This window comes from Strongylocentrotus purpuratus, unplaced genomic scaffold, assembly GCF_000002235.5.
Source record: "Strongylocentrotus purpuratus isolate Spur 01 unplaced genomic scaffold, Spur_5.0 spur5_scaffold_15, whole genome shotgun sequence".
Taxonomy (NCBI): Eukaryota; Metazoa; Echinodermata; class Echinoidea; order Camarodonta; family Strongylocentrotidae; genus Strongylocentrotus; species Strongylocentrotus purpuratus.
Genome location: NW_022145600.1, coordinates 11,762,159 through 11,778,614, shown reverse-complemented (window position 1 = coordinate 11,778,614; position 16,456 = coordinate 11,762,159). Strand labels below are relative to the sequence as shown.

General features: G+C 37.8%; 2 protein-coding genes across 3 annotated transcripts; both read left to right on the top strand.

Moving 5' to 3' along the window:
* Positions 1–793: 793 nt before the first annotated feature.
* LOC100890229 (hydroxyacid oxidase 1) lies at positions 794–8,506 on the top strand. Its single transcript, XM_030985945.1, has 8 exons — positions 794–939; positions 1,509–1,642; positions 2,099–2,360; positions 2,806–2,981; positions 3,415–3,506; positions 6,401–6,562; positions 7,480–7,549; positions 8,398–8,506. The coding sequence occupies exons 1-8, from the start codon at positions 794–796 to the stop codon at positions 8,481–8,483; spliced, it is 1,128 nt and encodes a 375-aa protein (XP_030841805.1). The 3' UTR covers positions 8,484–8,506.
* Positions 8,507–10,215: 1,709 nt separating this feature from the next.
* Positions 10,216–16,068, top strand: LOC100892312 (pyridoxal phosphate homeostasis protein). 2 transcript variants are annotated; one of them, XM_003730245.3, is made up of 7 exons: positions 10,216–10,378; positions 11,227–11,334; positions 12,271–12,382; positions 13,127–13,261; positions 13,622–13,764; positions 14,754–14,852; positions 15,449–16,068. In XM_003730245.3, exons 1-7 carry the CDS (start codon positions 10,283–10,285, stop codon positions 15,566–15,568), a joined length of 813 nt encoding a protein of 270 aa, XP_003730293.2. In that variant the 5' UTR covers positions 10,216–10,282; the 3' UTR covers positions 15,569–16,068. The 2 variants fall into 2 exon arrangements, with proteins under 2 accessions (XP_003730293.2, XP_030841437.1); XM_030985577.1 differs by lacking the exon at positions 11,227–11,334.
* The last annotated feature ends 388 nt before the right edge of the window (positions 16,069–16,456 follow it).

The window sequence follows — 16,456 nt, the reverse complement described above, 5'->3', positions numbered from 1 at the left end:
TATACGACACCTACAAAAATGGTAATCGATTTCTGACCTTCAATTCAAACCACATTATTTCCTAATCGTCTTTTTCAAGATCACGTCTTGTAACATATCCTATATTATTTCTTACGTAACACCCAACTCCTCCACCTCGACTACCTCTACCTCTCCTTTCGAAGATGTAACCTGGGGGTGTTTCACAAAGATCCTAAGTTCAACTTATCTCTAAGTTGGACTTAAAAAATATGGAAAGCCATTAGCATCTTTGAAAATATTTTGTAAAAGTTATTTTGAAAGGCGTTCATTGTTTATTGAAATCATCCATATTTTCTATAATCAAGGAGATTTCATGTTCTGGATGTGGAATTAATAAAAAGTCTAAAATACTTGAATTTCTGCTTTTGAATATATTTCATTTAAAGACTCCAATTGCTGTCCATAATTTTTAAGTCCAACTTAGAGTTAAGTTCTACTTAGGATCTTTGTGAAACACCCCCCTGGAATGTCTAAGATGTTCGAAGGAAAGGAATCGTCAATCCAGGTCTCAGACATTGTGAATAAATCAACTCATTTGTTACTTATATTTTTTTTATTTCGTAAACTTCTAACAACTTCGTAAACTTCTACTGAACTATCAATATCATGCGCACGTTCCCTGTAATTTTTCTTTATTTTTTTTCAGTTGGCAGACATAACTTTTTTTTCTACCGGAGCGCAAATTGCATTTTCAAACTGACTCATTACCTCATCCCTCCGATGGCTTGAATTTTATTTAAATAAATGATGACATTTTCATGACATGTGAAGCATGGCTGATGAGGAGGATCAATTGTTTACCGTCGAAGACTACGAAAAACGGGCACGGGAAATACTGCCCTACGTCTACCTGCTATACTACAGCTACGGGCGAGAACGAGGATGGTGCCTCAAAGAAAGCACAGAGGCATTTTCAAGGTAGGTATGATCCATGTACTTTGCCAGTTTGTTGCCCCCTCCCGCCTCCTTAACGTAAAAGGGCATGAAATTACTGATATGACCCCGTGCGTGACACTTACAGGGGCGTTGGGCTTTGGGTGGGGCGGGGATATATAATTTGACCAATATATTCCTATGCAGGGGCATCAATCATAGGAAGATTGCCTTGAATGTTGAATTAACTGCGTGCCCTTTTACACGCAGCGTAAACTTCCGATCGATATCTCATTTTTGCTGTACGAATTAACTTCTTCTTAAAGTAAATATCTACTTTAAAAAACTGAACAAACGTTCTTTGTTTTCTATTTGTACAAGTTTATGCAACACTGTGTCGCAAAAACCTTTGAGAAATTATTTGAAGAGCAATCTCTGTACCCCATTATATAACCCATGGAAATTGTTTTTAAAATTTTAGATAAGGTAATAAGATGTAATGTTTGCTCGTTGACAAAATAAGGCTGTTATATGAACAAGATCTTGTCTCTTCTCGTCATCGCAGGGAAGTGATTTTAACAAGATCTCGGCATCACAGGGAGGTGATTGACGAGATCTCGTCCCTTTTCGTCATCACAGGGAAGTGATTTTAACGAGATCTCGTCATCACAGGAGATGGTTGATGAGATCCCGTCATCCCCAGTGAGGTGCTTGACGAGATCACGTCTCTTTTTGTCATCAGTTCTCAGTAAGGTGATTTTAATGAGATCTCGTCATCCCCAGGAAGGTGATTAGGCAAGATTTCGTCTCTTCTCGTCATCCCCAGGAAGGGGATTTGATGAGAATTTGCCCTTGTTATCTTCTCTCTCCACCCCTATAAAAGGTGGCTCGATTGGATTATTCACTTTTGTATCATCCCGCCCTAGACACCAGAGCGGGAAATTAACGATATGCCCGGTCCCTATCGTCTTTTGGCTGATAGAAATCTTAGTTTTACCAAAAATTACGTCTTCTCAGACAAAAGCGTAATTCTTTTTTTCCTTCCACATGAGAGATGTGATTTTCTAGTTGAAATGCTCGTAAGCGCAAGCAGACTATAACGAGATTTGTTGAGACTATTAATTCTGGACCTTCAAACCCGTCACAAAACTACATTGGATTTTAGGAATTAGGTAAATGCTCGTCTCTTTTGTTGCTCTTTCAGGTGCTGCAGCAGCAGAAGCTCTCATGGTCCTCTCCGTCGTCTCCAGTACAACCATTGCTGATGTTTCGGCAGCTGCTCCAGGTGGCCTCCGTTGGATGCAGACATATCTCTTCAATGATCGTTTACTGACACAGCACGTCGTACGTGAAGCTGAGAGGGCGGGCTTCAAAGCTCTCGTGATCACTGTTGACTCGCCTGTTCCCGGTATTGACTCAAAAGTCCGAGCAGCTCTGAACAAGGAGACAGCCAGTTTTGCATTTCCGTATGAAATTTTATATTGCTCATTTGTAATTTAGATAAATAATTTTTCTACAAATAATGGAAGAAATCTTAGTGTACGGTAATTTTTAAGAATTGATGTTGTAATATGTATTGTATTCCTCCCGGAAAAATATTGTAAAAATTGAAATTGTTTATCTTGAGTTGGGGTGTAGCCAATAGGGAAAACATTTGAATATGAAAGGAGAAACCAATATAAAAGACCAAGAGAAAGAGTGGGAGACAAAATAAGAAAGCTGGAGGGAGGGGGTGGGGGACATGACCCATTCCATTCACACCATCTCGGTCTCATCGGTTCCTCGCATTTTATTTATGTCATGACGGGGCACGGGAACGCCAGTATTTATCTTCTCAAAAGTAATGACAAGAAGGTTTAGTATTCCTTCATTTGTTTTGATCCGTTACCGGTTCGATTTTTTTTCCCTCAGCATGAGTAATTTTGAGGCAGACATTCCTTCTTCAAGAGCAGCCAAGGCAGAAGGAGACACAAGATATGTACAATATTTACATCAGATGCAGTATAATGACTCGGCTACTTGGGAGGACATCAGATGGATAAAATCAATAACAAATCTTCCAATTGTCTGTAAGGGAATTGTGTCTGGTGAGTCTTTAATGTATTATCTTCGAACTGTATAGTATTATCATTCTATGCCATCTGATTAAAAGCCTAGTGTAAGATCCATCATCGATCTCATTGAAATCCAAGGACTACGAACGCAAGCAGGGTCACTTCTAAAGATATTATAGAACATCATTCAGAACAACCTCATTACTAAAATATGCCAAATGTCAAATGTGGTATTTTTTTCTATCCTATATACTTTGGAATCTGATAGGGATAAACGAATAGCTCCTTTTAGCAGATAGGTTGGATCTCTTTACAAAACCCAGTTATTGCGTTGACATTTTCAGAACGAAATATGCAGAATGTTTGAAACTCCTCATTTTCTTATGAGAAGTATATTTGGCAAAAAATTGGTATTATTTCTTTCATCGTTGTCAATCAATTGCTATTTATATTTACATTTATATAGCTGACTCGGCAAGGGAAGCAGCGGACGCAGGGGTTGATGGGATACTGGTGTCAGCTCATGGTGGAAGACAATCAGATGGTGCTCCTGCTCCAGTGAGTTTTATTTCCTAAATAATTCATGACCACGGGTTGGGATGTTTTTATGGTATATACTGATCATAAATTTCGAATTGTCAGTATCTCAATATAATCTCAAATCAACTAAATAATTCCAACATCGTTCGAAAAACCTTGCTTATAATGTCGGCAACTCGACTTCAATGCACCTTTCTTTCTCGATTTTTTTCTAAAATATTTTTTTTAAATACAAATATTGTTTTTCCTCTCTCTCTCTCTATCTCGCTCATTCTCTATTTCCATTAAAATTTGAGTCCACACTCTCCCCTTTCAGAGTGGTCTACTTAAACTAAGCAGCTAAGCTGTCACCGTGTCCCTAAAGACGTTGGATCCACCAGGGGCGGCCCTCCCGGGGGGGGGGCAGGGGGGCACAGTGCCCCCCACTTTTTCAGATACCCCAAAAGTGCCCCTTTTTACATAGGAAAAGTGCCCCTTTTATTTTGTAAGAAGTGCCTCTTTTACATAGGAAAAGTGCCCCTTTTACTTTGACAAGTGCCCCTATTACTTAGTAAAAGTACCCCTGCCCCCTTTTCACCTCTGACGAGTGCCCTTTTTATTTTTGACACGTGCCCCTTTCCCTTTGCAATAAGTGTCCATTTTCCATTCTCATCAATCTTGAAATTATCTTGAATAAGTGCCCTTTTTAATCTCTAGTAAGTGCCTCTTTTCAGGTACGAGAAGTGCCCCTTTTCACTTTTGATAAGTGCCCCCTTCACCTCTGATGATTGCCCTATTCAAAACTGAGAGGTGCTCCTTTTACTTTGACAACTACCCCTTTTTTCCTTTGTAAGAAGTGCCCCTTCTCCTTTTAATAACTACCCCTTTTTTAAACTCGGATGAGCACACCTTTCATTTTAACATGTGCCCCTTTTATTTTCTAATAAGTGCCCCTTTTCCTTATGATAAGTGCCCCCAATAAAAAGAGAGAGAGAGAGAGAGAGAGCTCCTTCCCCTTCTCATAACTACCCCTTTCCCTTTCTAATAAGTGCCCCTTTTCCTTATGATAAGTGCCCCCATTAAAAAGAAAGAGCTCCCTCCCCTTCTCATAACTGCCCATTTTAAAAATCTGAACGGTGCCCCCTTTTCATTCAACAAATGCACATTTTCCTTCATTATAAGTGCCCCTTTTACATTTTCATAAGTGCCCCTTTTCACCTCTGATAATTCTCCTTTTAATAATGATACGTGCCCCATTTCCTTTCTAATAAGGGACCTATCCTCTTTTCACCTCTTATAAATGCCCCTATCAAAATCTGATGGGTGCCCCTCCGTCAACAAATGCCTATTTCCCATTTTCGTAAACGCCTCTTTTTCATCACTGGTGAGTGCCTCTTTTCAGGTGAAAAAATGCCTCATTTTCACCTCTTATAATTATCCTTTGTACTTTGACACGTGCTCCTTTTCTTTTCTAATAATCGTCTTATCCCTTTCGATAATTGTCCCCTTTTCATGTAATCATTAAACGTGCCCCTTATTTAAAGCGACTAAGAGCAATTTCCCCCAAAGTTCGCTCGCTGCGCTCGCTCGCATTTAAAGATGATACAACTATGTTACTTATCAAAGGTCTTTTCAGTCTTCCGTTATGAGAATGTGCTTCTAACCCCATCACGATTGGCTTTTTTCCTCTTTATAAGATGTAATTTTTCGCACTGCGACCTCACAGATTTTAAAATTTTTCTCGCTTCGCTCGCTCGTAAATGCATATTCAGACATCACACCCAACTGTAAAGTATGATACTTAAGCGATATCTTGTATGATGTATGAAGAGAAACAAATATTGAAATCATCCCTGATAATGTAATCACAATGTAGGGGTATATACCAATGTCTAAAAAAAAATGGTATATTTTCGCTTTGAGATTTCCCACTGTATAGGTGCCCTTTTTTCCAGAAAGTGCCCTTTTTTTGTTGGTGCCCCTCCACTTTGGAAGTCGTTCGGCCGCCCCTGGGATCCACATACATATTCAAACCATTTTTCCTATCTTGAGCAATTCATATATGCCTTCTGGTAGGTGCTGGATTCTAGGATGTCACTTTCCCATCCCTTCCTTGGCCGTCCTTGCCTATTTGTTCCTACAACAGTCTCCATGAGTAAGCGTTTAGCAAAGCATACGCTGTTCAATCACGTCAATTGGGCTCAGGGGCGGATCAAGCCGGCGACAAAGGAGGTGGGGGGGGGGAGGGGGGGGGGCAAATCTTGAGAAAATATTTAGCGTCGAATCAGCCAGCCGGTGAATAAGTGCAGGGGGAATAAGAAGCAATATTCTTCTTCTTCTTTGCCAGGGGGTGGGGCTATTTTCATTTTTTGTTTAAAAAAGGTAAAAACTAAAACGACACGATTAAAAAAAAAACCTGTTTCGTTGTGCTTCAGTAATGCGGCCGGGCAAGGATTCACTTCAGTGGAAATTTGCAATTGGAGATTCTGGCCATGACTTCTTCATTTCTAATTTTACCCTTTCAAGTGATTTGGAGAATTTTCCGAGAGCAGTATCTCAAAGGCTTCTTTAGTATGAAATACACTACCCGATAGGACCTTTCTTTTTAGGGGGATGTATACAATTCCTTCGTGAAGCATGAGGTACTGCTTTTTTTAGGGGCTGAATAGTGGGGGCAAGGCCCCCTTGTTCGCCCCAGGCTACGCCTATGGGTCGACCGCTGTTCCTAATTATGATCTATTATATGAGATTACTCACGTTTAGGCATCCTCCCAAACTATTAGAAGCTAGATGGCAAAAAGTCCTGACCCGGCCGCTTGGAACCATGGTTACGAAAAAAAAAGTTCAGAGGCATTTACAGGTCCAATTTTGTTGTAAAGTCTTTAGTTTGTTAATTTATTTCGCATCGCCTTTGAAAACAAATGTATTTGCAGATCGATGCATTGGCCGAGGTAGTAGATGCAGTCCGTGGTCGTGGGATAGAGGTATACATGGATGGAGGAATAAGGACAGGAACAGATGTCTTCAAGGCTCTTGGGAGGGGTGCAAGAGCTGTGTTTGTAGGAAGACCTATTTTGTGGGGACTAGCTTGCCAGGTATATAAACAGGCCCGTATTCTGAAGTCGTGCTAACTCCTGTTTAACTAAACAGTTGTCTAAGTCCTGTCTAAGTCCCGTCTAACTTTAGACACGAAGTCGTGTCTAACTTTTTTCGTATTCTGAAGTCGTGTTTAAATAAAGTTAAACACTTAAACACGAAGGCCCGTATTCTGAAGTCGTGTCTAACTCCTGTCTAACTAAACAGTTGTTTAACTTTAGACGTGGCTAAGTTAGACACGACTTCAGAATACGGGCCAAACAGTTGTTTAGTTAGACGAGACTTAGACACGACTTCAGAATACGAAATTTAGTTAGACAGGACTTAGACACGACCTCGCGTCTAAGTCCTGTCTAAGTCGTGTCTAACTAAACAGTTGTTTAACTTTAGACGTGGCTAAGTTAGACACGACTTCAGAATACGGGCCATCATATTTAGCTCCAAAGTGATTTTTATTTATTGATTGATCGATATATTTATTTATTTGTCCGCTTGTGGGATAAAACACCCTAATCAAGGCGAAATTTGTGTTCCTTAGGAAGTCATTTATCTAGTACCGATCTCGAGTACCTATTTTACGTTTCCTTCTGAATAAAAGGGTACCCAAACTCTTTCTCGGAGCTAGGTTTGAAGTTCAACAAGGAGGACATGTTGGATACACTATCGGATGGGACGTTGTTTTCTGATAATCAACACAGTCTGATTTCTTGTTATGCTAAACAGACTCCCATTACACCATACAAAATGTGTTATGTGAACATGTTTATTACAATTTTCATTACGTACAAATTAACTTCAAACAACCCGAGATTGTACTTTTATTTTTAGTAGATAATATTATATTTCATACTCTATTTAAAAGCAGATAACTACATGAAATATGAGAACTGATCTATTTTCATTTTATTTTTTGCAGGGTTCCAAAGGTGTTTCAAATATTTTGGAAATTCTCAGAAGCGAACTAGACAATGCCTTAGCAAACAGTGGTGTATCAGAGTGTTAACTTTTGATACCAGCCCCCCAACCCCCACCAAAGAGCAACGGTGGAAAGGGGCGGAAAGGGCGGGTCCAAACGTTCGAAAGCTACTATAAGTTCAACATTCCCCTCCCCCGAAATGATTTTTTTTTTGTCCGGATTAATATTTTAAAGAGTCCAGTCTACTAACCTGGCGATGGGGGTGAAAGGGTAGCACAATTTGGGTAGAAGTTATTTATTCATTGTAAAGAGGTAGCATATTTTTAGTGAAGACTTGATTTTTCTTTTGGGGGTAAATGACCAGGCCCGTAGCCAGAGATTTATGTTTTTTTGGGGGGGGGAGGGGGGGGGCACATACATGTAATTGATCGACGTCCAGGGGAGGGGTCTAAAAAAGTTCAACCGATCTTGGAATTTTTTTTTTTTGTTGGGGGGGGGGGGGGCTATGTGCCTGTAAATGACGGGTCCACTTCCGCTTAACCGTGAATTGGCCTCTGCAACGGTGCAAAATGAATAGTCATCTTTAAACACGTACAGCTGCGACAGTTTAAACCAAACATTTACGTATAACATTGTCTACATAACGCATTTTTGCATTGTTTTTGTGTAAATTATCTTTAACTGAGAAATTAACATTATAATAGGCTTAATCCACTTTGGTTTCTATGTGTTCGATATAATTATTTAGACCTTTTAAGAAGCACATTACAAGCGCAGCAATGTTAGGTTCATACTATTGGAACGAAATAATGAAACGAAATAAAGGGCCTACATCCACGTCGTGGTCTCTTGAAAGTGCTCAACATTCCAATTGAACATTGATTTAGATATGATAATTATTTTTCATTTTCTTCACAGGTTGTACGAGTCCTGATTGCATCCCATCTGATATGGTTGTCCATGAATCATATTTTCATCGGAATCCCCCAAAGAGCAAGATGTAGTTTGGCGGAAGGCAGCCAGTTTGTCACTTCGCCGCTTTTGTCTCTCCAATCGTGTCCCTTTGTCCAGTTGGCTCTAATATCAGTTTGGTTATAGTAAATGGTAAGGAGCACACACCCCCAGGGCAGGGGCGGATCCAGCCGGCTGGGAGGGGGAGGGGTGTGCCCGCCTTCGAAGATGAAGAAAATCTTTTTTTTTTTTTTTTTTAATCAATTCGTGCGATTTGGTGTATACTTTTTGCCAGGATATCATTTAAAAACTGTGACTTTTGCCAGCATTTCATAAGCCTTGGATTTCTAGGAGGTTCTCCTGTTTGTTTACAATTTGTTTACAATTTGATGAATTAACAAAAAGTTTGCATAATTTCTAATGATTACCACACCTAAATGTAAGACATGTGTAACTCTCAATATTTTATTATTTTAATAACTCCAACCAAAATATAATAATTATGTTTAAGTAGTATTTCTGTTATATTTACTGTATGTTGATGTTACTGTTTTTATTAGTGAAGCAAAAGTCATTTGGCGGACGGTATCTGAATTTCAAAGGAAAAATCACATTATGGAAATGCAAGCACTACTTTAAACAAACAGAACTTTGTTATTCCTTGCTCATTTTTCCTGAGTGAGGTGTCATATGAAAGGGCAAAAACTGAACTTTCTAGAAATGTGATTTTCTCTTTGAAATTCAGATACCGTCCGCCAAATGACTTTTTGGTTTCCTCTCTTCAAAATAATTTCAATCACTCATGCGTGAAATATGCATCATATGAGTTGCATCATATAAAAGAAGAGGATCTAAGCTTTACAAATATGTGTCATTTATCTATTATAATTATCACTAAGTTATGATAAAAACATCGACAATTCTTGGTTCCGTTTTTCTGGGACGCACTGTATCTGTCAACATGACTCTATTGCTGTACAACCAAGTATGATTATCATGTTTATTTTCAGTAACCTCAATACAAAAAGGCGTATGTGTAAATAGTAGGCATAGATTGCCTTTTCTAATAAAAATGTAATTCATAATGCAAATTAGATGCTGTTATTTAGTGGTAAATGAAGTCTATCCTTGTACGACTTTATAAACCACCTTTCTGTTCTCATAATTTGCTTGGGCAAAATTTCAGGTTCAAAACATTTGTTGGTAAAAAGATATGAGAATAATTGTGATGCAAAATCCTTTTTTTCATGAAAATTGGTGCCATTAATTGTGTAAATAAAGAAATACATAAGATAATCTTTAACCTCGTGTCCAGAAATTTGCCTATTCTGTCATCATATATCGGTCTGTATCTCGACAACCCTTCAACGGATTTTCACAATTTAAACTGTATATGAATGCGTGGAGCATACTCTTTAGGCTAATATAAAGAAAACGGCAGACTTTGGCCCTTTAAACCCTTTTTTTTAACCTAAACTCCGTAGAATTGCATGTTCCTAAATGGGTGTATCATAATCTCAACTTGAAATTGAAATTTGACGTTTTCAACGCGTGAAATGTACCAGTTTAAAAGGTATTTGTTCTGCTTTAATATGCCACGTTTTATTTTTACATTCGACACTCTAGTAAAAGCTTTTACTAGAGTGTCGAATGTAAAAATAAAAGGTGGCATATACAACATCATGATGTTGTCTTTATTACCCATATTACACATTCATTTGTCGTTGTTTTTTAAAGACACCATAGCTCGAATTAAATTGTTTTGCGTTGCGGACTAGCCCGAATCTTTGATCGCAAGTAGAGCTGCTGCAAAATCTAATCCATTATTTATCATTTGGTCAAGGATTGTGTGATGCAAAGGATCATAATGGCAACTGAAAACAGTGTAGCCAAAGCACTGAGTTCTGTGCGTGAACGGATTCAAGCAGCCTCCTTGCAAAAGGCTTCGGTGAGTTAGAGAACGTCTAATGTCATGAACTAGGGCCTATGACTATGAGTATGATTATGAATGATGTACCGTACGTAGCGGATCGATCGGTGGGGCGCCAGAGCCAGCGGAGATCGCGGCTAGCTGAAGCCTGAGCTGACCCGAGCTGGCGTAGCATGCAGTATAGGGAGCTGGTGTAATCAATGTAAAGGGGCGAAGCGGGGGGGGGGGGGGGGGGGGATGAATTGTTGCCCACTTGCGTTTACCACAGTTGCAAGATATCAATGACATGATGTAAGACTAAGAACTAAGTTAAGTAACTAGTAAAATTGAATGCAGAGTGCAGTGTTTGTGTCTGAAAAATCTGACATCGCTTTTTTTAAATGAGGGAATTATTCTGGGCCGAGGGGGAGAAGAAGTGTTTAAATTCTAGCAAACATCTTATCATTAAGATCATTTAGTTTTACTAGCTTATTGCCTTATGTACCTCTTTAATTGAAGATTCCAATTAGATGAGACTGTCTGTATTTAATTATTATTTTGTGTGTTACCCAATTGTTGTTGTAGGGTCAAGCACATGTAGAATATAGGTCTAGATTTCTAGACTAGCTAGTTAACTGTTTAATCTGATTTTTTCTTTTTCTTCAAAATCTCTGACCTGAATTAAAATCATTTTCTTGGTATTCAACAGGATCATTTTTAGTTGCATGCATTAGTATCTAGTCGTACTCGTTTACTTTTAGTCTGCAATGTTGATGCCTTGAAAAATCGAAGAAGAAAGAAATCAAGTTTACCATGAATTCAAAGTCTAAGTCTGTATTTCTATTTCAATACAGGATGTTTATTTATTTAAATGTTTATTTTTGTAGACGATTCCCAGTGTTGAGCCAAGATTAGTAGCAGTGAGCAAAACCAAACCAGTGTCTATGATCCTGCAGGCTTATCAAACAGGACAACGCAACTTCGGTGAAAATTATGTAAGAACAAGCTGTGAGCTGCCTGTAAGAAGGCTGTGTTTTGTCAATGGGAGAAACAGTTTTCTATGACAACATAATATGTATTATTCAGAAAAGGTTTTGTTATTACAGCTAGGTTGCATTGAAAACAAATTGTGTAGTGATAGCTAGTTGACAGAGTCTGCAAATACAGACTAGCATGTATACCTAAATATAGAATACCCTGCAACCCATGACTTACATGTATGCCAGGTCAGTTATGAAACAATAAGTACTTGTATAATACATGAATACACGACTACAAAGATGTCTGACTGCACAGTCTTTCGTACTTCAATCAAGGTCTCTAATTGGTCTGCTATAAGAACATAATGTAAAGTGAATATTGATATTTCTACTGCACGTCTATAACTAGTACGAGAAGAATACATGCTGTTATTTACTGCCATGATGATTTGATCTGTATCATTTGTTAAGATTTACATGTATATATAATAAAAGTGTTCACCAATCTCATAGCAACTAGTACAACCACTGCAAAGGTGCCTGGACCAAAGTTGAATTGTTTATTTTTGCAAGCAATTAGTTTGGTGAATGGTTAAGTTTTATGGTCTCAGTAATATAGACGTGTTTGCTCAAGCTTTTGTGGCTTCCATTTTACTTCAGGAAATGTGATCATTTTATTCTGAATCTTAAAAAGGGGTGAAATGAAAATAATTTTTAGGGATATACTTTGAAATAACTTTGCACCTTCATTAATGTTCGCGGAGCAAATCTAAACTTTAGAAATTTGTTGAGGATATGAATCATATGATGGACTTGATAATCAAGGCACTTTATAAGTCTCATTTTACGCCATCAGCTTTGGAGAAATAAATGAACATACATATTTGATGGGAGTGTTGATGATAAAGGGTTTAATTTATGTGTAAGTGTTTTTGTTTGTTTTTTTGTCAGGTACAAGAGTTAGTCGACAAAGCTCATGATGACTTGATCAGAGAGCAATGTGCAGACATTAGGTGGCATTATATAGGTCATCTCCAGAGTAACAAGGTCAAGAAACTTCTCAGTGAGTAAAACCCCCTCTCACACTTTCACCCGAACAGACCTTGAAAATCTTCTTTTTTTAAAAAAAACTAATTGTCATACAAGCTTCTCTAATAAGGATGCCAGTTTTTAAGCAAAAGCCTGAATTCAGGCCCTGGCGTGTTATTTTCAGGCCATATTTTAGGTTTTTTGTGTGTGCTGCAAGGCCCTTTGATCAATTCTAACTGGCATCCCTGTACTCTTGAGTGTATCAATAGCTAATGAGATCTGTCTCCATCTTATAGGAAGAAAAACCATCTTTCACCAAAGTTTTGATGTGTCATCATGTGTGTGTATGTGCTTTGTGCTTATCTGGCAAATGATCATTAGTTTCGACATTTCATTTGGGGAATGCATCTGACTTTGAAGTATCATCGTGATACCGGTATTGGTATTGGGATTCCAATAAGAATAGTGAAATGTTAATGAAGTGAGATTTTGGATGTAAATGATGGAAGTAATCATGGAAGGTAATAAATTATTCAATATTTTATTAGGTCCTTTAGGAAAATCATTTTGGCAGAACATGGTAATCTGAATATTAATAAAGAAACTGAATAAACAAACAAGATAACAAATATTTCTATCAGGAAAAGAAAAAAGAAAAAAGTAAGAAAGGGAATTCAAACAATATTGGAATAGAATTCATGGAATTAGGTGAGAAAGATTGATATATTTCTTTCAGACGCTATTTTTCTCCTATTTTTTCCCCTTTTCATTTCCTAAGGCTCTCCTAATCTATACATGGTGGAGACTGTGGATTCTAAGAAGTTAGCCTCAGAGCTTGAGAAGCATTGGAGCAAAGAGACAGACAGAGGAAAACTCAGGGTTTATGTGCAACTCAACACAAGCGGAGAAGCAAGTAGGAAATTATATCACTTTTATTTCGTTCTGCCCTTCATATAAAAGAGTGGAGTGTAATCTGACTTCAGTAGTTACTAGATGCATCTATTTTTGTATTTTGAAGAAAGGAAAAAAAATTGTTTTTGTTTGTTTGATAAGTATGCATTTTTTCTTCCTTCCCTTCACAAAAAAAGAGTGGGATTAAACACTAAATCATTAGGAACTTGCTACATTCTTGTGAAAAAAGAGATATTTTTGTGTACTTGTAAAAAATGCAATTTGTTTCCCCCATTACATAAACGAGTGGGGTTTAATTCCAAAGCAACAGTGACTAGCTACATTTTAAAAAGGAAATAACATGTTATTTTCCCTTTGCCAGATAAGAGTGGTGTGCCGCCAGAGGAGAGTAGCAGTTTAGTGAGACATCTCTTTGATAACTGCCCAAGCTTAGACTTTGCAGGTCTCATGACTATTGGAGCTTTTGATCATGATCTTGAGAGTGGTCCCAATCCAGATTTTCAGGTAACACCAATTTTAGTTTTCCAAAAATCTCACGATTGTCATTTTATGTTATGTTTTAGATATAATAGAAGATTGTTTCTTATTTTCCAGCATGATGTCAAATGACAGAAAACATGTCATATATGTAACAGATGATATTAGATTGATTCAATTGTTGTCTGGTGTTAACTCATTTATGAAATGTAAATTTGCGACTGTAGCATGCATGTATATTTTACTGAACCAGGCATGGAATTTCTCCCTTGATGGATGGATTATAGTTCATTTCATGTAGGCTGGCAGATTGTATTAAATTCTCCTTTCAACCAGAAAACCAAAACCAAAACATCAAGTGTTACATGTACAGTGAATCCTGTATATAAAGACCACTCTAGGGTGACAACAAAAGTGTTTTTTTATAGGCAAATAGTCTTTATGTAGAGGTTCTTTTAGTACAGGTCCCTATTAGAAAAGATTGTCAAGGGAAACCAAAAATGTCTTTGTATACAGGTGGTCTCTAAAGCAGGTTTCACTGTATCTGCAGGACAAAACATTTGACTTGATTGAAGATAAAGTTGAGTTCTGGTCATGCGATTGCATTGTGAAAGAAACATTGGGGAATCGACCAGAAAAGGTTGATCATCTAGCATAAGTATTGATGTGTACTGCAAGTTTCTGGAATCATCAAAATGATAAGAAATTTGGCCCAGTCTTGGTAAAATTACAAGCACTGTACACAGAAAGATGTATATGGGACTACACAAACATGTGGCATAAAAATCTGTCCCAAATGTTAAGATGTTACAGGCATTTGAAGAGCCATGCTTTTCAGGGAACACGTTTTATCTGTTGTTCTTCCACACTTGCAGAATACAATGATAATGCTCACAAATTATATTTCACTTCTTCCCAGAACTCGACCTTCTCTTTAATGTTATAAATTAGCCTTGAGAATAACGTGTATATTTGTCACTGTAGCACCGTTTATTTCTTCCATCTCTTTATCACAGTGTCTTGTTAGATGTAGAGAAGATCTATGCAAGGAATGCAGTCTGGATATAGACAAGGTGGAACTGAGTATGGGCATGTCACATGACTTTGAACATGCAGTAAGTAATAATAATAATAACATTCCGCTTTTATATAGCGTCCAATACATCAATACAACAATGTGTCCAAGTGCTTTACAGTGCTTTACAGATATATTATTACCCCGGTCATCGGATTCAGGCTTACCCGCACACAATGTATACACATTCTCCACTCCCTTGGGAGCATTCCGGCCATTCGCCATTTTACAAGCGCGCACTTGCTCATCCAACTACATTAACTTTGGCATCCTGGAATAGTACTAGTCTGCTGGCACAGACTCTAATTTGACACTTTACCAAAGTTCCTAAAGCCTTGAACAGAGCCTAGCTCTGTCAGTTTCTAGCTGTGTCTGGAGTAGCTAAAGTACAGAGCCTATGCATTATGCTGTTAGCTTAGACTCACAGTGCAGACACTGATACACACAGCGACTGACAAGGTTTTGTGCCTGAAAACTAGACTACCTCCTAAACACTCTTACCCTAAAAAAATAGTTCAGTATAAAAACTGATCATAATTGTGTATTTAGTCAATTTAATGACATTGTCTCATCTTATTTACAAATTTGAATTGATTAATCCCATCATGTGATGTTTGCTCTCTATTTGTCTTGCAGATCTCTGTGGGAAGTACAAACATCAGGGTCGGGAGTACTATATTTGGAGCAAGAGGGAGTGACGCAAGAAGGAGTAATGGGGCATCAAGATCAGTACGGAGCAAGGAAGAATCTTTGTGATTTCAGTTTGAATTTATGAACTGAATTGAAATGTACTCCACAGTGAGGGAGCCCTTCGCTTGCATTAGAATTATGATATGTGAAATTAGTGAAAGGGAAGGTCGAGGTACTGCCCCATACCTATTTAAATATAGTACGTAAAGTATGATGTATAGCTTCTTTTCATTTTCCTTTTATTTGTTATTTTTCTAAACATACTCAAAGCATGTAAATGTTTGGGACAGGTTTTGGAGTTTAAATGCTATGTTCTTCATTGTTTTTATTTTGAAATCGTCAATGTGTCGCACTTATTAAAATACTGTCTTCTCATTAAACATGTAGTTGAAATATATTTCACAATCTGTTCAACAATTATATGAACCACCTAAACATTGATAATCCACTGCCATAAGACTAGTTGAGCCATGAAAGGGAGTGGGTCTTCAATTTCCATGTGCAGGAGGTCATAATTCGCTGACATCAGACTTGGTGGAAATACCGTTAATGGGTGTACAAGACTGCACACAGCAAACCCGTTGGCCAATCAAGAGATGCCCCTTGTCTCTCAGAGAGTCTTTGGGAGATGTGTATTTGTTTTTTATAAACTTAACTTTAGTTAATTATGTCATTTATAGTTTAAGGAGCCTATCCAGAACAAGCTCTGCTTTTCCATTGGCTCTGACACTATTTCTCTTAAGTTCAACTCAAGGACAATGTTCTGAATAGTGTGTACCGGTATTGTATGTAATCATTTTCAATGTGTTGTTACACTCTTTGTAAAATGAGATATTTTGGAAACCAATAAACTAAATTAAACTAAACCAAATGTCCAATAATGACTTTACCATAAGGGGAAAAGACAGAGCATTACATAAAGCTTGTTGGTCATAAAAATGAAGGCTAATCCTG

Excerpts from the sequence above, each read along its gene's own strand:
- LOC100890229 (XM_030985945.1), top strand. The coding sequence starts at position 794 with ATGGCTGATGAGGAGGATCAATTGTTTACCGTCGAAGACTACGAAAAA. Across the intron at positions 1,643-2,098 it reads CTTTTTGTCATCAGTTCTCA|GTGCTGCAGCAGCAGAAGCT; the intron begins GTAAGGTGATTT and ends TTGCTCTTTCAG. Across the intron at positions 3,507-6,400 it reads CAGATGGTGCTCCTGCTCCA|ATCGATGCATTGGCCGAGGT; the intron begins GTGAGTTTTATT and ends ATGTATTTGCAG.
- LOC100892312 (XM_003730245.3), top strand. The coding sequence starts at position 10,283 with ATGCAAAGGATCATAATGGCAACTGAAAACAGTGTAGCCAAAGCACTG. Across the intron at positions 10,379-11,226 it reads CCTCCTTGCAAAAGGCTTCG|ACGATTCCCAGTGTTGAGCC; the intron begins GTGAGTTAGAGA and ends TTATTTTTGTAG. Across the intron at positions 11,335-12,270 it reads GCAACTTCGGTGAAAATTAT|GTACAAGAGTTAGTCGACAA; the intron begins GTAAGAACAAGC and ends TTTTTTTGTCAG.